Source organism: Carassius gibelio, chromosome B14, assembly GCF_023724105.1.
Source record: "Carassius gibelio isolate Cgi1373 ecotype wild population from Czech Republic chromosome B14, carGib1.2-hapl.c, whole genome shotgun sequence".
Classification (NCBI taxonomy): Eukaryota; Metazoa; Chordata; class Actinopteri; order Cypriniformes; family Cyprinidae; genus Carassius; species Carassius gibelio.
This window is the reverse complement of record NC_068409.1, coordinates 18,688,227-18,713,065: the sequence shown is the minus strand read 5'-3', so window position 1 is coordinate 18,713,065 and position 24,839 is coordinate 18,688,227. Positions and strand designations below refer to the sequence as shown.

General features: G+C 35.7%; 1 protein-coding gene across 1 annotated transcript; it reads right to left on the bottom strand.

Annotated features, from left to right (window-relative positions):
- Positions 1 to 996: 996 nt before the first annotated feature.
- On the bottom strand, positions 997 to 20,553 carry LOC127971135 (shootin-1-like). The gene is made up of 18 exons (XM_052573947.1): positions 20,476 to 20,553; positions 20,280 to 20,338; positions 18,946 to 19,006; positions 13,474 to 13,568; positions 10,820 to 10,982; positions 10,619 to 10,716; positions 10,308 to 10,389; positions 9,461 to 9,555; positions 9,133 to 9,279; positions 7,661 to 7,814; positions 6,993 to 7,152; positions 6,843 to 6,913; positions 6,652 to 6,755; positions 5,559 to 5,573; positions 4,304 to 4,387; positions 3,964 to 4,084; positions 3,418 to 3,694; positions 997 to 3,042 (listed from the first exon to the last, which is right to left on the bottom strand). The coding sequence occupies exons 1-18, from the start codon at positions 20,504 to 20,506 to the stop codon at positions 2,898 to 2,900; spliced, it is 1,962 nt and encodes a 653-aa protein (XP_052429907.1). The 5' UTR covers positions 20,507 to 20,553; the 3' UTR covers positions 997 to 2,897.
- Positions 20,554 to 24,839: the final 4,286 nt, after the last annotated feature.

The window sequence follows — 24,839 nt, the reverse complement described above, 5'->3', positions numbered from 1 at the left end:
CATCTATATTTCAATGCACTCTTTGTAATGTTTTGCACTTTCTTTTGTTTAACTGCACAGTGTTAAACTGAGCTCAAAGTCCTTCTTAGACAACAGAGACCAATTACTTAGAGAAACCAACTACTGAAAAACCTGACCATGTTGTTTAAAGTACACATTCTTTCGCCTTGCATATGCAAGTTTTTATTAAAAAGAGCTTTTGATGTTTAACGATAAGATGTTACGCTGACATGCATTTGTTTGAAAAATAAATTAAAAAAGGATACAGAAAACAGTCTGTATTTCTTCATAAGTTTATTCAGTGTTTTAAAAGGTATGTTGAAGAGGGAGATTCAGATCAATTTGAATAAAAACAGGTACACTCAGTTTAAGCTTCAAAACACACTCATTTCAAGATCACAAGTCAGATCAATCACCTCTCAGCTCTTATAGAAAATCAAGTCTACACTCCCCAATAAGGCTGAAGAGGAAGAAGTGGTGCATACAGTAAGGCAAAAACACATTCCAGAAGTGGTGACAAATCAAGGAGCATTTTAAATAAGTCTCCTACATTAAAAAAGAGTGTAAATTAGTCACGTCAACGTAGGCTATTAGAATCACTTGTGACGACAGACTGAAAACAAGAATGTATAATAAAACAATTCAGATTTTCTGTAATCATAATTATCAGCCACGTCAAATATTATTGCAGATAGCCTGATATCAAAGACGTCAGACATCTCAGCTGACAAATATTTATTTTAAGAACGTTTTGCTGACATTCCTTTTAAGTTATAAAGCCAATATTTTTGAATGTTCGTTTAACCCTTTGTACCTCTTTGTTTTTGGGTCACACTTGGTTCCTTTGCAGTCAAAAATGACCAAAGCCTTGAAATATAACTTGTTTTTCAGGACAGTCAATGTAATATGTTTTTGTTCAATAATATATATATATATATATATATATATATATATATATATATATATATATATATATATATATATATATATATATATATATATATATTAAAAATTTTGATGGCACTATGCAATTTTTATGAGCAATTTCTTTCCACTGTCATTTTTTTTTTTACCAAATTAGTTTTTTTTTTTTACTCTTTAATATATCCGAATCATGTGCATGCTTTGTGTGTGTGTGTTCACATAGCTAATGCAACAAAAGTCAACTAGTGTAATTTCACTCCGATGAACTGAAAACAATTAAAAATTCTAAACGTTTAATTACTGTCGACCAAAGAGGCCCAGAGGGTTAACATTCAAAATGTTCAGTTTGTTTAGTGTTTTGATTATGCATTCCATTTTATCATTTTGCAAAGATTATGTGAATATGTTAGTTTAAATGTTCTGACACAAGTAGTAAAGGAGCAAAACATTCAACTGAAACAAAACAAAAGGAAAAGCTCCATGAGCGACGTATAAATAACGTCTTTTGTGCTAATATTTTTAGGTAACATTGAACGAACGTTCCATTAATGTTCCTGATAAAACATTTGTTCATAACCTTGATAGAACCTTGCTACAACATTAGACAAAGTTCTAAGAACGTTCCCTGTGTTAGCTGAGCAATAAGACCACAGCTGAGCTGACCAGAACCCTAGTCTCATTAATATTCTCCACGTCGTACCATTAACATGATCCACTTCGAGTCAAGAGGAGTCACAAGGCAAATATTTACAGTTATTAAATGCAGCCTGATCCTGCACAATATTACAATTTGCAGATGATATTGCATTGGAACAGCTCAGAATTAGTGAGCGGATCTAATCAAGACGCAACTGTCTATCAATAAGCCAAACTTTTCTACAGTGCATTCATGCAGTGCAAAGTTTTGGAAATGGCTGGAAGACACTGGTGCGTATCCCTCCATGATTCGATGGTATTCATTTTCCTAACATCTAATGTGCGATTTAGATTCCCAAGAGGTGAGTGTGTCTTGAGAGGTAGACAGAACAGACCACAACAGTTCCTCTTCACGGAAAGAATCGCTTGAATGGCTTATAATTGCATCTCTTGATTAATTTGGATAGTCTAGTTCACACTTAGGACCTTTTATTTTTTTATAACAGCAAATGTGCCATGATGTGCAGTGCAGTGATTCTGTCAGGATTGTTTTGCTGCTTTGCGTTGAATCTGAAGTGGATTCTGTGCCACTAGCGGCATCTGCCATTGTTAAAACAAGAAGTCCTGACCTAAACTCACACCATTGAGCCATTGTTGTCAGTTGACATCAAGGTTTGACTTGTTGTTTCCTAAAGGGATATTTTGAGGGAAGAAACTGCTTTTCATACAGTGAAAGTCAATGGGGTCTAGCAATGTTTTGGACCCCATTGGCTTCCATCGTGTGAAAAAAAAAACACATTATTTTGTGTTTGTAAGGAGAAAGAAAGTTGCACAGCTCTGAAATGACATGAGGGGAATTGCAAAGGTTGCCAAGATGGCAGCTCATAAATCACGTGCATTAGTGAGGTTCTCCTCCGTCTCAGATGAATTGAGACGAATGGGACTGTCAGCCAATCATTTCTCCAGGATTTCTTTGATCAGGTCGCTCGAATTCTGCTGCTAGTGGCACAGAAAATACACTCTTCATCATTAAAGTCTCCTTGCTTGCATTCTAATGGAAATGTGACTCAGATGTTGAATCCAAGCAGAATCTAATAGCAACCACTGTGCTTGAATCTGAAGCATATGACTGATGTCTCTAATGTCTAAACACCCTGTGCTTCTACACTGAAAGGAAAAAAATGTGTTGTCTGTTAAGATGTTTTCTGATTTTTCGAACTGCAAATGATGACATGATTTTTCTATATTGATTTCAAATACGAATGGTCGGTTTTGAATTTGGAATAAATAAATTTAGAAAGCATGGTTTTGTGCAAATAATGCAGCTGTCTTTGCCGTTAACACTCGGCGTCTGTGCTACTGTTTGCTGCATTAGGGCTTTGTGCAGAGGAGCTGATGGTGGTTTGCAGGTCGTCACTTGCATCTGTGTGACCGATCCCATTGGGCCCCGCCCACTTCTCTGGATCACCATCCTTCATTTCACTGATTAGAAAAGAATAAGCAAAAATTTAATATATATATGATGTTAACATTTGGCAAAATAGGTAACAATCTTTAAGTTCACACAAAAATTACCTCACTCTCAGACTATCCAGAGTTTGTTTTTTCACTGGAACAGATTTGGAGAAATGTAGCATTACATCACTTGCTCTCCAATAGATCCACGGCGAATGGGTGCCGTCAGAATGAGAGTCCAAACAGCCGATAAAAACATCACAATAATCCACTTGATCCATTGTTGAGCAAGCGATTTAATGCTACATAACTCCAGTTCTGTTTTCATTTTTGATGAATTATTCCTTTAAAAGATTATTGTGGTTCACTGCTGAAAATATAAGTAGTGTAGCGTACCCTTACCTTGAATAGCACGTGTTGGTGACTGGTTCAGAGGACTCTTTCTCAGAGAGAGATCTGCAGACACACTCTGTCTGAGCGGCTCCTTTGGACTCCATGCCAGAATCTGAGCTGGGTCGAGCCACGGCTGGCTCTCGGCCCGAGTCTGAGCTGGTTCTCGATCCGCGCTCGCTGCCCGACAGAGAGCTGCTGCCCGGCCCTTCTGTGTCTTTGCCCGAGTCTGAACTGTGTCGGCCGTTCAGGCTGTTTGATGAGGAGACTTTACTCAGCTGTCCATCATCTACAGAACAACAGATGAGAGATTTTCACTATTCGCTCCAGTTGCTACGGGTATTTTCAATAGTCTTGAATCCAATTTTGTTCTACAGTAGACTCATAATCCTCTGACTAGCAATAGGAAGTAGCAAATTCATGGTTGTGAACTAGAACCTGCAATCTATTTTATAAGCCCCTTGATTAAGAATGTCACACTTCCTGTTTAAAATATCAAGGTACACAGTGAATATATGTGCTTCATATGTTCTTGAAGGGTAGAGTTCATCCTCTTGCCTTCTGCGTCCGGATCACAGGCCTGTTTGCGTCTCCTCCTCAGAATTACTTCCAGTTCACTGTCCTTTTTAGCATGAACTACTTCCTGGAAACCTCGACTGGGACTCTTCTTCACCGTCTCCTATAGATTCAGAAGTTTCGACGTTTCAGTGATAAGTTTGCAATCTGGAATTCCTGAGCAAATGTATGTTTTATATATTTATTCCTGTAGCCACTTCATTTAACTTTTTGTTTTTTAACAATCACAAAAAATTGATAATGTAATCTGTGGATCAATAGCTGGCATCATAATCAAAATCAGGTGACTGAATGGCATGCAACTGTTAATCAGAAAGCCTACCAGAATGCCTTTCAGCTCTTCCATTGCACTTTCCTGGTGCTTTTCCTCCACTGCTGCTGCTGCTGCTGTCACTGGACTCGGCTGCTGGGGGTCAGGAACAAACTCAAATTACATTTTATGACCAAATCATAACATACTTTGCAATTAACATGATTTTTAGTGGTGTTACTGTTAACTAAACCTACAAAAAAGTGTTAGTGATTGAAATGAAGCTAAAATATTAGATAAATATTAGATTAAAATCTTGAACAAATAAACATAGAAATGTTGCCTTGTCAAGTAACTGAAATAAATATAACTGAATCAGAATTTATTTTCATTTATTTGAGTTGCAATCATGCAGAAGTGCAATTTGAATTAAAAAAGTAGAATTAAATGGGAAATTAATTGAACAGTGTTGCTTTTTTTTTGAAAGTAAACACATTTATTATGTTACGAAATATTTATATTTTAAATAAATGTTGTTTCTTTGAGCTTTCTGTTTATAAAATGTATCATGGTTTGAGCAAATTTTTTTATTATAAATTAATAATAAATGTTAAAAATGTTCTGGTAATTGAAATAAATAACAATATAAAACAATATCTATTATTTTGATTATATATTAGATTAAAAACTTAAACTTGCAAACTAAAATGAGAAATGTTTCCTCAAGTAACCGAAATAAATATGTTGTATTCAAGTTGTAGTAAAATTACTCAAATGTAAAATTTTACTTTTATAAGAAAAATTACAAAATTACAAAAAGACATAACAAAATCAGAACATAAACTTAATTTTAAATATAAAAAAGCTAATTCAAAATATTATTAAACAATATGAAATTCTATAAATAATACAAAAATAACACTGGTGATACCAAAACATTACAAAAACTTAAATGAATAAAAAGCAGCTACAGCATGTGGTGTTTTTAATTTATGTCTGAATGCCAAAAACAAAAGACAATCTGCTTAGCATAATGGGCTGCAGGCAATCTGTAAAGTCAGGACTATAGCTATTGATCAGAAGTCTTTGCCCATCAATAACCTAAACGAGATGCATCCCCTCTCAGCCCATCAACTGTCTGTGCACAAAATGCTTTAATGACCCGGCCCTTCCTCAGGAAGGGCGACTAAATGCTATGAACCATCTATATTGACCAAATGGTGCTGAGTTGTAAAACACAGGATTTGTTTTAATCGTAACAGAGCGGTCGAGGCAGTGTAATAATTGTGGGTAAACACTGTAAACAACATTTGTGGTTCGAACATACCTTTGTGCCAAATCTCTGCAACGATGAGGTCAGCAGATGATGTTACAGAGCAGAGAAAACAGAATAACGATCAGTGCACACATAATACACAATATATTCATAACCAGTGTGAGAATGTGATAAACTCCTTTTAAATTCCAATTCATTTCTTAAAACTGAGGTGCAAACATACAGAACTGTTATTTGAATTCAAGAAAGAATCATTACATTGGAAATTAGAATGACTGAAATTCAAATTTATGAACAGTAGTCCTTTCATTTGACTTTATAATAAAATGTGTATTTTACAGCATGGACTACCTATGGTATGAAACACACAGCATATGAGGTACTATAATAATAATAATTCATCAAACTTAACACAGTAAAGACATTTCTAATGTTACAAAAGAGTTATATTTTTTTTAGATGAATGCTGTTCTTTTGAGAAATATGAATTATCACAATTGCATTCATCAATGGAAATAATAAGAAATTAATTATCAATTGGCAAATCAGGAAATTAGACTGATTTCTGAAGGAACATGTGACACTGACGACTGGAGCAATGGTGCTGAAAATTCAACTTTGATCACAGGAATAAATTTCATTTTAAAACATATTCAAGTAGAATACAGTTATTTGAAACTTTAATAATATTTCACAATATTTTTGCTGTTAATGCTTGTTTTATCAGATACATTCAGCCATGGTGAGCTCCTCTTTCGAACCAACAAATAAATAAATAAAAAATCTTACAGACACAAACCTTTGAGCGGTAGTGTAATGTTTGAAATGGCATTTAAATATATTTGTATTTAGTCTATACAAATTTCATTATACAAAAAAATTAATAATAACATTTATGTTATAGACCTTAAAGGTAAAACATTGAATTTCACATAATGCTAAAATTTACCCCAAAGTCTTCCAAATAGAGCCAGACAACACAAAGCAGATTTACCAAATGGAAATCTTAAATTTATTTGTTTTGGCTAAATTCAAGCTCTGCTTTGTGACTGTGTTGTATTTTTTGTGGTGTGGCCAGTTTGACTCTAAACTTATAAAGGGAGTCAATTAAACTATGAATATTGGTCCAGGTTCAGAATCTCACCTTAGTGTCCTGACTCTTCACAGGCCTGAGAACCACACCGTGTTTGATTCTCTCCATCATTTCATTGACAGCTTTGACTTTGACATCGTCCACTGCTTCATTCACTGCATCGGTAGAGAATGCGTTTATCCAGATATCAATAATAGGGCAAGAGAATAAAAACACACTGTTCTGACTGTAGGTACAATCACCTGGGGCTTGCTCTAGTTTGGGGGTTCCTTTACCTCCCTTGGAAGATTTCCTCATTATGGCAATGAGAGAGCTGCCGTAAACAGAGAGATGTAATTAGATGTTTACCAGCACCGTTCTTAATGATTGTGTATGACGGCTCAGCTCGTTACCTGAGGGGGTTACAGCGGGAGGGAGGAGGCGGGGGAGGTGGAGGCGGAGGAGGTGGGGGAGGGGGAGGTGGTTGAGGAGGAGGGGCCGGGGGCGGAGCTGTCCCGGGGGCGGGGCCTGATTCTGACGCACAGCTCCTCCTCTCCTCCTGCAGCTCTTTAACTGTGACAAACGACAAAAGGATGTGGGATGTAACTGTATGTGGGTCACTGCGGATTATGCCTAAATTATCTGTTACCGAAATTACAGTATCTGGCCTTTGAATTTACGGTAGGGCTGCAAAACGATTAATCGCAATTAACCGCATTCAAAGTTAAAGTTTATGTTTACATACTATATGTATGTGTTCTGTTTATATTTATTAAGTATATAGAAACACACACACATATCTATATATGTACTGTATATATACGTATATATACATACTGTATATATTATTATGCATATATATTGTATTTAATTTATATTATATAGAAATACATTTATTTAATCTATAAATCTAACATATTTTTCCTTAATATATATACATGTATGTGTGTATTTATATATGCATAATAAATATACACAGTATACACATGTATAGTATGTAAACATAAACTTTTATTTTCAAATGTGATTAATCGCGATAAATCGTTTTGCTGCCCTACATTTAAGTCATCCTAAGTTTTACCTTTCTGTTCCAGAAGAGTGTTTCTCTTCTCTTCCTCCTGCAGTCGTCCCTCCGTCTCTTTTTTTTCTTCGTCTAATATCTCCAGTTGTCTTTGCAGCTGAACTAGCTGCTTACGCAAAGCACATTCTTCCAGTTCAGCCTCTAGAGCCTTTACCTGCAAAACAAATTGGGCATATAGTGAGTTCAAGTCGGAAAAAGTGTGTCTACGAGTTGAACGCACACATCAAACGAATAGGACAAAAAATGGCAAGTGCTCAAGCCCCTTTTGATGTTTATGTGTGGATGTGCCTGATTTGAACACACCATACTTCCCAGCTCACAAATATGAAGTTATCAGGAAATCTTGAGTGCACAAAAATTCAAAAACAGATTAAATGACCATAAATGTTTTATTTAAATGATTTGTTCCTGTGGAAATCTGTCATTTGTTTTGAATGGTGCACTGAACTCAAATGGAACCCAAACTGGTTCCAAATGTTAACCGCCCTTGACTTTAGTACAGAATTAGTCCATTTTTACAGGCTGACTTGTAAACATGGCTGTGCTAACACAACATATTGATTACGTGACGTCTGCATTTAGGATCCATGCTCTCTGGACTTCAATTGTGGGTCAGACTGTATATTGACTGATGACACTAAATGCCATTTGCCACCAAAAGCAGTACTAGTACTAGTGATGCTACAATTTTGCCAGTGAATATTGCCTCATCTCTTTCCTTGCTCATCCAGTTTGCTCAGTTTGTGGTAACTGTCATGTGTAATGAGCATCAGATGATCATCCAATTCTTTATTTGCTGCCATAGCTTATATATACGACAGACAGATGCTGAATGAATCTCCTAATTATGACAGCTGTCAAGCCTCCGGATGTCTCTTCTGGTGCTTCGAGATTTGTGTTGATTTAATATAGTTGTGGTTGTGTTGGCAGTCTAACACCCACATGTGTTTATCATTTAATCTGGTTTGAAAAATATTACATGTTACCGCTGAAGCTGCAAGTGTAGTACAGAAAACCCACAGGAGACCCTAAGAAAAGTACTGTGTTACAAGACATTGTGGGGGAACCGAAATTAAATAAATGAGTTAGGTCGCAAACAATAATAAAAGCAGTCTGATTACCTTAAATGTGTGATGTAATAGATTACGTAAATAATTAAAAATTTTGTCATGTAATTTGGAATCAGCAACAGACTAAAATATGTTAAGTAATCTACGCAGCTATGCATGCATTTTTGTGCATTAAATAATGGCGCAAATATAAATTTGCTATCGCAAACCTTAGTAAATCACTTTCCATGATTCATTTAAATACTCTCCTCCTACAAATGCATATGCAGTAAGGTCAGGATTATTGGGTTCATGCAAATATGGTTACATTTTCACTGAAGGTTTATTTATTTTTATTGTTGAAAATCTATACTATAGTTTTGCACATAAAATTCAAATTCAATTTTGAAGCTTCGCCTATACCTTCTCTTGGTGCTGTATTCTCTCTTCTTCTAATGTTTTGGTCACACCGGCCACATCTTCTAACGCTTTGAGCAGTTGAATGCTGGGATCTGCTTGCTGCAGCAGAATCATGCTCTGTCTGTTTGCTCCTTTCTGCTTTACCATCATCTACAGGAGAAAATGAACATTAGGAAACATCTTAATTTTTCTTCTTTAGCTATTAAGAGAAATTAAACATTGCATCGAGTCAAGGACAACTCATACTCATTCATCAAATAATTTTGAGGTCACCGGGTCACAAACTACAGTTTTATTGATGCAGTGGATTCAGATGTGTTTTGTCCCGTACCTCGTGTGCATAGGTCTCTGCTTTCTGCCTGAGGCTCTGCTCCAAATCCAGCTGCTCCTTCATGTTTTCATACTCATGAGTGGCCATCATAGACACTAAAGACATGAACAATGACTCCTGATTCATTCTAATAAAGCAATAAACCTAGTAAAATCCTTATAATACAAAACAATTTTATAAAAGACAGTATTACATGCAACAACCTGAATGGTAATTGTAAGGAATTTACTGATTCCACTTTAAAATTAATAAATATTTTAGTAAGTGAAGAATAATTTGATCTATCTATATACTTAACAAATATAATAAGTAATGCTTAAGGAAAATATACACTACTGCTCAAAAGTTTGATTCACACATAAATATAGGCTATATGTATATATCCTTAACTAATATACAGTCACAAGTCTCCATGTATCACCTATTTTACATCATGGCAAATTCCATCAAATTTTATAGGCAAAATTGTAATTTACTAAATTAAATCTAATAAACTGTGAGCATGTTCAGGACACATTCAGCACAAGCCAGTGCAGCATTTGACTTGATCTATGCAGTTTCAGAGTAATAACACAAATGAGCAAAGTGGGAGCTGGGAGGACGTCAAAACAAAGTGCATCACCCCCAGCTGGAAGAGAGGAGCTTCCTGTGGTGAATTTATTTACAGATAATTTGATCAGGGGCTGTGATGTGTGGCTGGTAGTGAGTGGGCTGATGAGGAACATTAGTCTTCTTGGAAGGCAGATGTACAGATGCACTGCTGGCCATTTGAGATGATGTCATGCTCATGCATTTGAATACAAGTGAGGAAATGAAGTGGCTCTACATTCATAATGTCCATACTCACCCCTGTTGAACCTCTTAATGGTCTTGCTTTGCTGCTCAATGGTTTTATGAAGCTCCTTCATCTCGGCTTGCTCCTTTTCAGTCTGTAAATTAACATGAGGCACATGTTTCAGAAACTCAATTAGACATTGTTACTTCGGTATCCTTTAGGATCAGCAATAACGCAGGTCTCTACGGCTTCATTTCAAGCTGATTTATTATTTATTAACAGGTTAAAATAGCACGCTTTGCAGTCCAAGCCACCGTTCACTACCATCAAGCCCGACTGAGCTCGATTTTAGTAATCAGTTCAAGTGTTGCTGAGTAACTCACAAGTGCTGCCAGCTCCTCTATCTGCCTCTGCTGATCTTGAAGCTGACAGGTCAACTGCTTCTTCTCCTCCAGTAAAGAACTCACGGTTTCTTGGAGATCTGTGGAAAACTCAGAGGTTGCAATCGACGTACCCTATATGATGACATAATGCTTGGCAAAGGAAACTGTGAATAACTTTATGCGATACATCATGATATTTACCTTTGACCTGCTGCTTATACTGTGAAAAAGGATCAGAGCCAGGATCTTGCGTGTCAGTCTCTTCTTCTAGGGAAATGCAGTCAGAAATGCTGGGCAGCAGCTCGTCCAGACACGGTCGTGAGGACAGGCTCAAATATTTCAGCTTCCTGTTCTCACAGTTCAACTAAAAGAGGTCAAAATAAAATTATTAATGCCTTAAATGAGTGACATTTGAAGTTTGCCTTTTGCCATAGCTATGTTTGCACTATTAAAAAAGTGTAATTTTAACAGTAAAAGGCTGTAAGATAATATGGTAAAAACCTGTTAACTGTTACATACAGGAAAAACCTGTGACAATATCTAATTGGACATTTTATGTAATTTTACAGAAAAAATATGGTTCAAAAAATTTATTAAAATTTACATTAAAAAAAATCTAAACTAACATTCTCTGACAGCTCACATTTGATGGGTTGCCATTGAAATTTTTTAAACAATAAAAAAACTAAATTTAGTAATTTGGTATATTGACATTTCACTTAATTAAACATGTTTTTAATATTAATTTCATTTAATTCTGTAAAACTTCAAATGTTGCTCCCATTTATTTACAGTAATGTTTTGGTAGACTACTACGGCTTTTTTATTTAATTTATATTTCACAGATTTAAAAAAAAATGGCCTGGCCATCAGGTCAGAGCAGAACTCCTGTCGGACAACATCTCCAGGACACTACGCTTCGTATGACTAGTAAACCAATTCTCAAATAACTGCTTTGATGGGTTTGGTTCTACCGACTCAAATAATAGAAGTACTTGCACTGTCCAATCTATAAAGACTGTGTCTGTTCCCCGAGTAGTGAGGTCTAGAAAAAAATATGATTGTGATTAAACCAGTAAATTGCAAAATAAATGAACAAAAAATATTTTTAGGGGTCCAATATAGTTTAGGCTCCAAAAAATGTGATCACTCGCACCCAAAGCAGTTATTGTAAATGAAATGATCACAGATAAAATGACCTACTTGTCCGGTTGCTACCACTTTGTTTATTCAAACAGGGAGTTATCTCAGTTATCACCAGTAAAATATGGAGTGCCACAAGGATCTGTCCTAGGTCCTCTGCTATTTTCAATATACATGTTGCCTTTTGGTAATATTATAAAAAAATAACAATGTTTTGCAGATGATACTCAGCTATATATCTCAATAAGACCAGATAAAACTTCTATATTATCTGAGCTAATAGAGTGTATTAAAATGTAAAAAAATTGATGACCAATAATTTTATCCTATTAAATTTAGTTAAGACAGAGATATTACTTATTGGACCAAAAAACAGTATGCACAATCTCTTGGCTTACAATTTGTAACTAGACGGATGTACTGTTCTCTACAGTCACAAAAATCTGGGTGTTATTTTAGACAGCAACTTGCCTTTTGAAATCATATTTCCTATGTTACAAAAACAGCATTCTTCCATCTTAGAAACATTGCCAAGCTACGAAAAATATTGTCTGTTTCTGATGCAGAAAAACTAGTTCATGCATTCATGTCCTATAGGCGCTGACTATTGTAATGCACTGCTGGGGGTGGTCCTGCATCTTCAATAAACAAGCTACAGGTAGTCCAAAATGCAGCAGCTTGAGTCCTTACCAGGTCAAGAAAATATGATCATATTACCCCAATTTTACAGTTTCTGCATTGGCTCCCTATTAAGCTCCATATCAGTTACAAAATACTATTTCTTACCTAACCAGTCTTCTACCATGCTACAATTTAGTATGACATATTTTTTCTTTACTTATACTGCTTTATAGTAAAAATATATGACATGCTGAAATATGTAAACAAACAGAAATAAACTGATAAAATCATTAAGATTTTCAGTTACACTTTACAGCAAGGTTCCCTTTGTTATCTATAGTTGATGCATTAAGTAACATTAACAAACAATGAGCAACACATTTGTGATGCAATGTCGTGCTGGGATGTTTTCAGGAAATTCTAAAAATAGGTTGTTTGTAAAACATTTTTTTTGTAAAAATCAGGGTTTAAATATGTTACGTGATCTATTTTGATAGGTTAACTGTTTTTGTTGTGTTAAGAGAAAACACCTGCGCAACATGTTCTCAACATCTTTTTTGATTGCTGCAATAAATTGCTATTTTTCTGCACTAAACAATTGAACTTTCCAAAGATATTTTCAGAGATGATAGATTAAGATTAGATGTTATAATGGACTATTTCACATCCAGAGATGAAGGATCATATGATGATGTTACTAAAGAGGAGGAGTCTGATGACAGTCTGTTATATGCACAGTTGCGCTGCGCTCGCGTTTCTAACTTCAAGGTACACTATTCGTGCTATCCAAACATAGAAGGGGTGATCAAAAGTTCAGAGACTATGCCCATTATGATTAACAATAGAAAACTTTTCTCTTCAGTCTGTTTGTGTAATGATGCAGTATAGTGCTTCCTGACAGACAGCGATCATTAAGTAGAAATTAAGTATTAAGATCATTAAGTATTTGTAAATGTTGCAATCTAATAAATAAGTGCTTTTTAAAACATTAATCATAACTATAGTTAACTAATGTTGACAAATGAAACCTTATTTTAAAGTGTTACCAGTTTTTCTAATGAAACAGGAGGGCAGTATTGTTGGGTAAACACCTTGGTAGCCAGAGCCTCTGCATTTTCCCGGCAAGATTTCTCAATCTCAAGCTGGGTCTGTAGCACATTCACCTCCTCGATCACCATTTGGGAAACTGTGCAGAGAAATCAGATGCATTTATGAGCAACTTAAAACACATCAGGTGATATACAGTGAAATATATCATGCAGGAACTAAATCTAAATCAATTAGATATAAATCTAGATTCTATTCACATTTTAGATATAAGTATCAACAGTCTTTTTGTGAGTAAGTCATGTGTTCAGCTATATCCTTTACAGTATTTCCTGAAGTAAATTTCAAGCAACCTCCTACATGGTTAATTGGGGGGTGGTCAAATCCAGAAGCACAGAAATGATTCACAAGTGTCGCGGTTTAATGTATAAAATTCATTTAAAAGGAAAAAACTTTGTTGCATGAACTGTTAAAACAGAAATGAGCCACATATGAAAATATATGACTTATATGTGACTTGATTCATTAACAGCATATAAAACAAGGATTATAAAAACAGTAAAAAGTACATTTTCATTTAGATGTGCTTTTGTTATCAGTGAAACATTATCAGAGTCCAATGAGATGGACAGTTATCAGTTGCACACTCACAATAGGGACCATTTCCCAACACTTTGTGTACCATTGATGGACTGCAGCTACAAAACACAGGCGCGGTAACTCTATACACTACACTGGCCTCTCAAATACAGGATTGGATGTCATAGCAATGCCAGAGCAGAGACTCCTGATCAAGTCATTGCAATGCATACAAATAGCATCTAAAAAACACAAACTTTCAGCAGCTCTTTAAAGTGGTCAAATGGAAATTATTGTTTTTTTTAATATTACATAAATCTATGTGTATGAGACAAAATATTGGTTATGCATCATTTATATCTGTGCTTTTCACAGGAAATGAGCAAGAGAGGGAGTTTTTACACATTATTCCATGAAAGGCTGTTGAATTATGCAGGAACTGTGCGTCTCTCCACATGCAGTCACAGCAAAGTGCATCAACGGCCTGCCCTCGAGACCTTCCCCAGAATAAATATCCCTCCTAATTTTCTTTTCATGTGGCAACATACTGTGAGAATGGAAAGCAGGTCATAGACAATGCACGACCCCAATTTGACCCCTTATTCAGGGGGTGATCATGATTCTGATATCACATCATATTAGACATTTGACAACAGAAAAATGCAAACATGTAAAATAAATATGCAAAAGTTGATCATAATTAATAAACACGGAGCAAACTGTTAAAACTGCTCTTAGGGTATCATATAATACTTAAACATTACTATAATACTATTACTTTAATATTCTTTAAATTCAGCTGGTTTAAGGCACATTTTTCTTAATTTCCTGTTAAATATGCAGAATGGGCATCAGTGCTGCAGTGCGCAGATCTGCAGATTCAATGAGAGAATAACCTGACAGTTCAAAGTGATGTTCAAAGCTCCAAACAGCAATCAGAGCTCTTGCTCAAAACCGAAATCTGAAAGAGAAATTCAGCAATGCAAATGTCCACAAGAGAAATGCATATCAGAAATCATCTAAATATGTGTTTTTAGCTAATTGATGCATTATAGGCACTGACCAAACATATCATGCTTGCTATTGCCTACAAGCAAACTGTACATTGTGCAATTATATAGATTCTTTCAATATACTATATGATAAAAATTCTAAAATTATTTCAGGAGAAACCTTTTGAAAAATGTCCATTAATATAATATGTACTAATTTGCCATCAGATATGGCACATTAAATAAGGTAAACCCAGAAGGTCAGACATTTGAGTTTATCTTAATAAAATGCTTAGTTTAATAATTTACACTATTTTAAACTTCTTAAATGTATGTAGTCAAGAAGTGGCTATTTCATAGTAGGCTTTTTAAGTATTGTAGCGCGAGATCAGTATCTTGTGTTGAACTGATACGTGACATCAGTGTATTGTTACACCCCCCAAAACAAATGTTTACACTTTGCATTTAAACCAAAATCGCAGAAACTGATTGAAATTTTAATGTCACCAAATGAATGCTGTATAAATCACCAAACCTGGCATTTATTAGTTTCAATAAAAGCAAAACGGCCTCAATCTTTGCTCATCTGGGTCATTCACTGATTCTTTCTGTGTGCACGTGCCGACCATGAAAATAAAGCAGCACAATGAAAGGGATGTGGCTCCCTCTCTCTCTCTTGCAGATCAGTTCAAACTCATCTGCTCAACTCATTTGGCTTCTAATGATTGACCGAGAGAGCCCTGCTTCTGGGCTTTCTTCTGTGAGCAGATTCTAGGTCAGCAAGTCCAGAACGCCTAATGCTGCATGAGTAAAATATGGCTCTGCAGAGTCAGTCAAACAGAGGCGAAAGCTTAAAAATCCTTTCCAGACTGCTTCAAATAAGCATTTATCTGCCACTTTGACACAACCTCAGGTTGGCATTAGTCTAAAGAGCTTCCATCCCAATTTTGATCACAGCGATTAAGCTCTTTTAATAAATCTCAACAGTTAAGGTTTTAATCACCCAGCAATGTTGGTTTCAACTCCATCACTAATTGTGCCTGTGCTTGCAACCCATAATCTATTCCAAACCCAGGACAGTAGACTACATTAAAATGCAGCATTCATTTTTATGTAAATATTAAGGGTTCTCTCTTCCCACCCATGAACCGTAAGACATGTAAAGTGTAAAGGTAAATAAGCTGAGTAATGGGGCTGACAGCTTAACACACTTAAGTGCAGAGGGTATTCTCAATGAAGCTTGCTCAGGCGTCTCAAAGAGGAGGTGGGATCAGCTGCTTTCCAGACGAAGATCCAGAACCTCCCAGATACTCGACAGCAGTTCCCCTGCAGCAGCCAATCATTAAACAGAACACAGACCAATCACGCGCACCCAGCACCAGACTATTGTCCAGTATGAAAGCAACTAGGCCAAACTGCTGTGACATTTGCTGTGTCATGTTAGCCAAGCAAGAATTTGTGCCATTTAGTGAGGTTGAGGTTATAAAATAAATACACTGCCATTTCATTGCATAAAACAATGAATAAGGCAATTGTGAAAATGTCATGCATTTTGCTTTTTGAGGTATTTGTATTGAATATATTTCCACTTACTGTAATCATATTCAGGGTGACTTGCATTTCAGAAATGATATGAGAGTGTATGAGGGGTTTGACTTGAACTACAATGGAAGGTTGAAAAGTGGATGCCTGTTCGTTTTCTACTGATAAATAATTCATAATTGGTGATTTTTAATAATTTAATGATATAACAATACAGTGATGAGAGAGCTGAATTCAGCCTGGTCTATGTTGCCTCCCCCCGGTCTGACCGTTCCAGGATTCCAGTAAAAAGAAGACTAAAACTGTCTAAAATAAAAACATATTCACTTACAACAACAATAATGTGAACTAATATTCACAATATCCAACATAGAAATGAAAATAGACTTATCTACAATTTTACATATATAACCTGTTAATTAGATATTGATCATTTAATATACATTTCTAAGAGAAATATCACATGCAAATTGACATTCAAAAGTATATTCTTACTTAATCATAAATAGGACTTCAACAGAGAGAATGTATCATTTTTTCCCAAACAACTAAAATATGTGTTCTTTAGTATTCTCTTCACACGTAACTAGGAATTTAGAGTTTAATCTCCATTCAAAAACAATAACAAAACTCCACAATGCTGCGTGTGTATGTGTATATATATCTCAATATATATAGTACAACAACGTTGCAATGGCTTTTTATGAGCAAGTAAAACCCTGTTAAGTGAAACCCGATTTTTTATATTGCAGAGAAAAATTGCCTTTTCTCACCTGTGAACAATTTCCAGATTCTGTTCCTAAAGCTGGCAGCCGCTAGAGTGTTGTCAGAATGCTAACTAATTAGCTTGTAACTGAGGCTGGGTTTCCTTACATGTCATCAAATGGAATGGAAGCAGGTAAGGTCACCTTAGGCACTAGCATCTACAATAATGGAGCATTGAGAAGATCCCCCAGGTAATGTCATGATGATATGGGACAGGGCAAGGGGATCGGAAATGAGACAACACAGAGTATCGAGTTAGTGGGAAGAGCCAAGTGAGATCATCTTCACCGCCTACTCTGAGTGAAAAGATGATGTATGGAGTTCACTGAGGTCAGGTTTGATGGACCCCAGAATCATCAAAAATACAAAATAATACACTTAATGTACAACCTTTTTCGAATTTTGTGGTTAAAGTGTAAACCAAAGAGAATTTAAGACTTTTGGCCAGGCTTGGTAGTGAAGTGGTGCATTCAAGTCCCCCTGAAAAATTCATATTGACGAATTAGGAAGTTGATGTTCAAATCATTTAGTCAGAGTAGTTCAGCAAGATTTTGTTCCACAAAATGATAAATAAAGAATGTGAATAAATGTTTATATTCAATTTATAAAGGTGCTGTAAATAGAATTGCTATATGATCTCGTAATTGTATAATAATGTTGTATTTTGTGGATGCAACTTAGTTTTATTGTAAATAAAAACAATCCACAAATTTAACATCAACATTAGAGGTCAACTGTTTGATCCGTTTTGCAATTGTGGCTGATAGTCTATTGCTTCTGTTAACATTAGTTAATGAATCATGACTTCACTTTAATGATCAATATATAATTCATATTTTTATTCTTTTACAAAGTACAGGTCATTACTGTTTTTTTTTATAGTAAATCACAGTTGTAGTTTTCATCCAGTATCCATTTTAAAACCTATCAGTTGATTAAAGACACTTTTTATGGATGCATGCTTTTTATTTAACTTCTTTTGGACTGATGCATGCAACACCCGCTGAGTGGTATTAAACAACTTGAAAGATCAAAGACTGGATTCGTCTGAAAGAAGAAAGTCATCTAGGATGAATTGAGGGTGAGTAATTTATGGGCTAAGTTTCATTTTTGGGCGAACTAACCCTTTAAACTATGTAGCACCGCCACATATTAATATTGAATCTGTAACACTCTTCTTTATCAGTGAGGTTACAACCGTATCACCCAGTGTAGTCCAGTCTAGCTATCAGTATCAGTAAAATTCACAATCAGTCTGAACCCAACTCAGAAAGAAGTTTCCCACTTGTAATTACAGCCTTACGGTAACGTTATTGCAATCTTTCTGACTTCACCTGAAGGGTTAAGTGGGGTGCTATGAAGAAATGCTGTATTCATTTGTGAGTGAGGATTTGAGGTCCAGATTGAGCCGGGGTCAGGACCCCAGGATGCTAATTGTTGACCTCTGGTTTATACAGAAGATCAGAAAATGAATTTGCTGCAGTAACAGAAATTATATTCAAGTTACAGACTGCACTTATCAACAGAATCTACTCTATGTCGGATTTTGCAACATTTGTCTTCCCATTTTGAATGACAAACATGCCTGAAAAATGGAAGAAAAAAGAAACAAACAGCAGATGACTTTATTGATCTTACCCCGTTTAATGTGCTTGAGTTGCCTCTCAGCCTCATCTCTCTCTGCAGTGAGTCTCTGGCACTAAAGAAGAGAACAGGTGATGCAATATTCAGAAAATTATATAATATAGTTTGAGAGCATAGCAGTTCCTAAAACATAGCTACACTACTGTTTAAAAGTGTGAGTTTACTTAGCAAGGTAATAAATTAAGCCCGGAATAAATTAATACTTTTATTTAGCATGGATGCATTCAATTGATAAAAATTGACATTAAATACTTTTATAATGTTACACAAGATTCCTATTTTAAATAAATGCTGTTCATTTTAACTTTTTATTCAACAAAGAATATTTAAAAAATGTATCATGGCTTCCACAAAAAAAAAAAAAAAATAGGCAGCACAACTGTTTTCAGCATAAAAGACATTCAAAAACATGAAGAAACTAAATTTTTTTCGACCCCAAACAGAATAAATGTACGGACATTCATGTACGATTACATATAACAGAATAATATTTCTTATTCACATTATTCAACGTCCAAATAAACATAGTTGTTTTCTTCGAAGTAATGAGGTTCCCCTGCCTGAAGCAGATGTAGATGTGAGGTTATCGGTCTGTAGTTATGATCTTCTTCTGGCCTAAAATTAATACGCTTGTCTTATTCCCAACACTGTAAAAATTTAAATATACTCTCATGTTTTTTCAGATGGTGACAGTGATGCAATTCTATGGAGAAACTCTAGACACCTTTCAGAAAAGGCCAGTTCCAGTGAGAAACTAACAAAACCAATATTTCTTTCTCCTTTCTCCTTTATGTAAATTGCAAACACATGCAAAGATGTTCCCTTTGTCATAACACAAAAAAATGTGATCCAGTAAAACCTGTCAGTGTTAATCTTCCATTATTCTGTGCATCTAAATAAATCCAGTGTATTTAGTTTAATTCAATAATTGGAACTATTAATATGAATGAAACCACAAAAGAAATATGAATATGCATGAAACCACAATAGGTGGATTTAAGAGGTGTGACACTAACAACCACAAAGGATGTGGCATGCCAAAGTAAACTGATGGAGAAAAAATACTGATAATGTAAGGTCATCATCTGCATTATCGTCTTAAACTCTGACGAGACATACAAAAAGATGCTCAGACACTGTCACATGAAAAGGGTGTCAACCCTCGAATGAATTAAAAGCCGGTTAACTCACACACCCACAGCCTGATCTCCGAATTTCCCTTTCCTCACTACTCTGAGATCATTTTACACTCAAGAATAGAGAATATTAAAATAATTAAACGTGAAGGCAGTTAAGATGCATTATTTCGTGCATACATCATCTCTCACCTCCTTGCTCTCCTCCCGAGCCTCTCCCTCTTCATCTCCCCCGGTCTCCATCTCATTCACTGCACAGATCAGCAGAATCACTCACACAAAAATGCATTAAGCATTTAAACAATCATCTCACATGCCGCTTTCCTCAGTAAAATCGTTGCCATTCAAAACGAGCCAACTCTATTGTTATATTTAAAATGTTCAGTACCACAGCCGGTAGACAGCGGCGTCGCATCCATCTCTCTCCTCACAGCAGCCTCAGCCAGTCAGTGGACCGCGCCGAAGGCCGACTCATGAATGCTCGAGTGACGTTTGCGTCACGTGATAGAACGCTTTGCCATTAAGCTCCTCCTCCTCAAGAGGGAGCCAAACTCCGCTTTATTTTCGTGGGTTTTTTAGTAAAGCCATTGTGAATTTTCTTAAGGGATGTGTTCCCATGTTCCCATATTAAGAAAAACAAATAAAAAGCACACCTCAAGTAGCCACAAAATTGTTGGTTTTATATAATCAAAATTGTGTAGGCTACCAACTGTCTGAGGCTCTCTTTATTATAAATATGGTAGTTACAATATCTATAAATTAATACTTTGGCAGACAGTCTATTATGTGTAGCATAAATGCAAAAAGGTTTGCTGTTATGTCCAATGTCAAAATCAAACCTTTGTCCTAGCATCAAACATTTAACAACATATAGGCTATTTAAAGCAAAAAGGGGGATTTTTAATAAGATGAGATGGTATAAACATCACATTTTAATCCTTTCTATATGGAAATAGGAATTACAAAAACAAAAGTTTCAAAAGTAAAAACACCCAGAAACATTATCATCAAAATGTTCACTACCTTTTAAATCTAGAAAGCACTCATTGCCATTTTTCTGGATCTGTTTTCCTGAAAACTGTCTCATCAGTGCCCTCTGTCACCTAACTGGGGTCTTTTGTCACCCTTCTTGTCCAAATAGAAATCATCATTTAAGTTTATAGGCTAACATATACAAAATATATAATATTATTATATATAGGAATCTCTCAGCTATCTTACTGAACTTGTCTATTTCTAATTCACAGCCAAAGTGTCTTCTTTTATCCTCCATTTCTTCCCTCATCATCTTCCCTCACCATTTTAACCTAAATTCACTGCTTGACAATATGTTTTATCCATAATAAATACATTTTATTATTATGATTTATCAAGCTTTTTTTTTCTTATGTGTTGTAAATGGGCCTCCATTCATATTGTATATCTAGTTGTCACGGAACACACACAAACAGGAAGATCCAATAGCAGTGTTTATTGGGGGTAATCCAGGATCATAAATCAGCCAGGCAAAGGTCAAAATCAAGGTAAGCAGCTCAAAACAAGTAACACGAACAAAAACCAGGGAACACAAAATACCGGGTGACATTAGCCAAAGACTCCATGACAATGACAGAAACAAACCGGGTATATATAGACATGTGCAAACAATGTGAGTGGGAACAGCTGTGTGCTTACAGTGATTTACAGTGATTATTCCAGATAAATCTATTGTGAAAACAGTTCCTGAAGTGGGGTGACGATATGGGGAAGTGAGACCTCTAGTGGACGCCCAGGGATACACAAACCAGACACTGTGACACTAGTCAAAAGTGTTCCATTGGTACTTCCATGCTTTCCCAGTAGTACACTCTTACAAAAAAGGGTTAATTGGGGTTCTATATAGAACCATAGGGTTCTTTACTCAACTCCAAAGAATCTTTTATGTTATAAAGTTTCTATAATGACAGGAAGGAACCCACAAAGGTTCTTTAGGCGGTTTTATGTATTCATATATTACATTATTCTGCAACATTTTGTATTTGTAATTAAATTATTGTTTGTAGTAACTTAATATAACATATTAATCAAACAGATTTTGAAGAAAAACTGAAATGGCACTCTTCGTGTGATAATGATTGGCTACATAAAATTATAAAAATATATACATTTTCTAACCCCCATATTCATAAATGCATTTGAATACACAGAATAATGTAGTGAAAGAACGCACTCAAAATGCACACGCGCACTAGTATATGAACTGCCAAACTGACTCAAATGATTCGCGAACCCGCTACGAACTCCCGAACTGACTCAAATGATTCGCGATTCCGCTCCGAACTCCCGAACTGACTCAAATGATTCGCGATTCCGCTCCCAACTCCCGAACTGACTCAAATGATTCGAGAACCCGCTCCGAACTCCCGAACTGACTCAAATGATCCGCGATCCCCAAACTGACTCAAATGATTCGCGATACCGCTCCGAACTCGCGATCTGATTAAAATGATTCACGCTCCGAACTCCCGAGCTGACTCAAATGATTCACGCTCCGAACTGCAAAACTGACTCAAATGATTCGTGAACCTGCTCCGAACTCTCGAACTGACTCAAATGATTTGCGATCCCCAAACTGACTCAAATGATTCGCAAACCTGCTTTGAACTCCCAAACTGATTTAAACGATTCACGCTCCGAACTCCCGAACTGACTCAAATGATTCACGCTCCGAACTGCAAAACTGACTCAAATGATTCATGCTCCGAACTCCCGCTCCAAACTTCCGAATTGACTCAAATGATTCGCTATTCTGCTCCGAACTGCCAAACTGACTCAAATTATTTGCGAACCCGCTCCGAACTGCCGAACAGACTCAAAAGATCATGACTTATATCTACCGTTCCACTCCCTGCAGTATGGTAATATGAAGATTACTTCTTTGAACTGCCACCTCTTCTGTGGGTTTAATTGTTCTGGGTCTGAATTTGGGCTCCTGGGTTCTCAAAAAACATTTTCAATCTCCAAGGTGAACGTTATGACCACATTTCATAACCTGGTCCTAATAGCATTAGTGTGTAACACAAAATTCCACAATATTAATGCACACACAAACTTCATTTCAAAGAGTTAAGTTAGGGCTTTGCTTTCAAGAAGATTGTGTACTGATTTAGATTTCAGCTTGACTGTCTGTGATTTGACGATATGACGTCATGGTCTTTTTTTCACCTATTATTATCTGTAATTATCTGACATGCTTATGTTTATCTTGGATGTACTGTGATCCTGCAGCTTTAGCATGTTTGACATTGGCGAGTCTGCTATGCTTCTGTCAATAGCAGCTCTTTGGTAACATCACTGCATGTATTGATTATTATTGACAGGAGTATGTTAATATATTCCTGTAGCTCAACTCTAGTGTTATTATTTTATTTTATTTTATTAGAACTTTGGGATAGTGTTCACCACAAAATAAATATTGTGCCTTCATATATACTCACCTCAATTTGTTCCAAACCTGTTGGAGTTTCTGGTTCAAAGAATTGCTAGTCCCCATTATTGTTGTTGTTGTTGTTATTATTATTATTATTATTATTATTATTAATACTATGGAAGTGAATGGGGGCCAGCAACAGTTTAATTACCCACATTCTTCAAAATAACTTCCTTATGTTCAACAGGAAAAATTCTTCAGGTTTGCATGATGATAGAAGTGAAAGTTTAATGAAGTAAAATAAAGAAATAAAGAAACAAGCAAACAAATATTATTATTCATTTACAATTAATGTAACAGGAACATTCAGAAATTAAAACAAAAATGGACAGAAACATATCTAAAATGTAAAATATGTTTGAGAATGATATGCCAATGAAAAAGTGTTTCAATCATTGTGAGATAACACAAAAATGCCCTGCATCAGATCCAGCCTTGTATTCTTTCAATCACACAATGTGCTCTTTGTTTCATCGCAGGGCAGTGTGACTGACTTTCCTCAAGCCTGTGTAGAATTTGAAGTCCATATGGATTAAGACCTGTGGCTTCATAGCAGTAGAGAACCTTTTTTTACCCAGGGTTAATGCTCAAAAAAATCTGTCTAGGAAAATTTCAAAATTCACACTAACACACACAGGTACACATACAAACAAAAATAATCATTAAATATCATCCTGTCCATGATGAGCTTACATTATTATAATTTGTGCATTGTCAGCCTCATTTTACTGCTGAATGTTGGGATTTAATCAGACCTGTCAGTATAATCAAATCAGTTTTAGAAGTAAGATAAGTCACAGCAAAAGCCTTGATTAGCTTGTCAGAAAGTTTACTAATGCCATCTTATCTTAGTTTTTCCCTGACATCAAAGATTTGCGTAACGCATTGCACATTACTGGCACACTGTTTATGTACGTAGTAGTTTGCAATAAAACCAAAGTGCATTTGTTCTATATAATCATTAATACTTTATTATCCCCATCTGTCTTCTAAAAGAAATCCAGTCACATCCAGCTCATATTAAATATGTTCCTTTACTGATTAATAAATTGAAACAGATCACAATAGAGTTACATAATTTGTCATTTGTACCTGATTGCTTCTTATATTTGTTTTCCTTAAGCCATAATGAGTGATAAATTTAGCCTAAATCAGATTGGGGTTACAACAAGTGAAGTATGCATGAATCATACAATTGCGAAGGTTGAATTTATGACTATTAAATAGGCGACGCTGACGTAACGCCGAATCCTGCCAGTAGCGTCAACTAGTCTTATTAATAT

Coding starts and splice junctions, on each gene's coding strand:
- LOC127971135 (XM_052573947.1), bottom strand. CDS start 20,506: ATGGATGCGACGCCGCTGTCTACCGGCTGTG. Junction 13,569..18,945: donor ACTCAAGCACATTAAACGGG/GTAAGATCAATA, acceptor TTCTCTGCACAG/TTTCCCAAATGGTGATCGAG. Junction 7,153..7,660: donor CACTCTTCTGGAACAGAAAG/GTAAAACTTAGG, acceptor CGTTTGTCACAG/TTAAAGAGCTGCAGGAGGAG.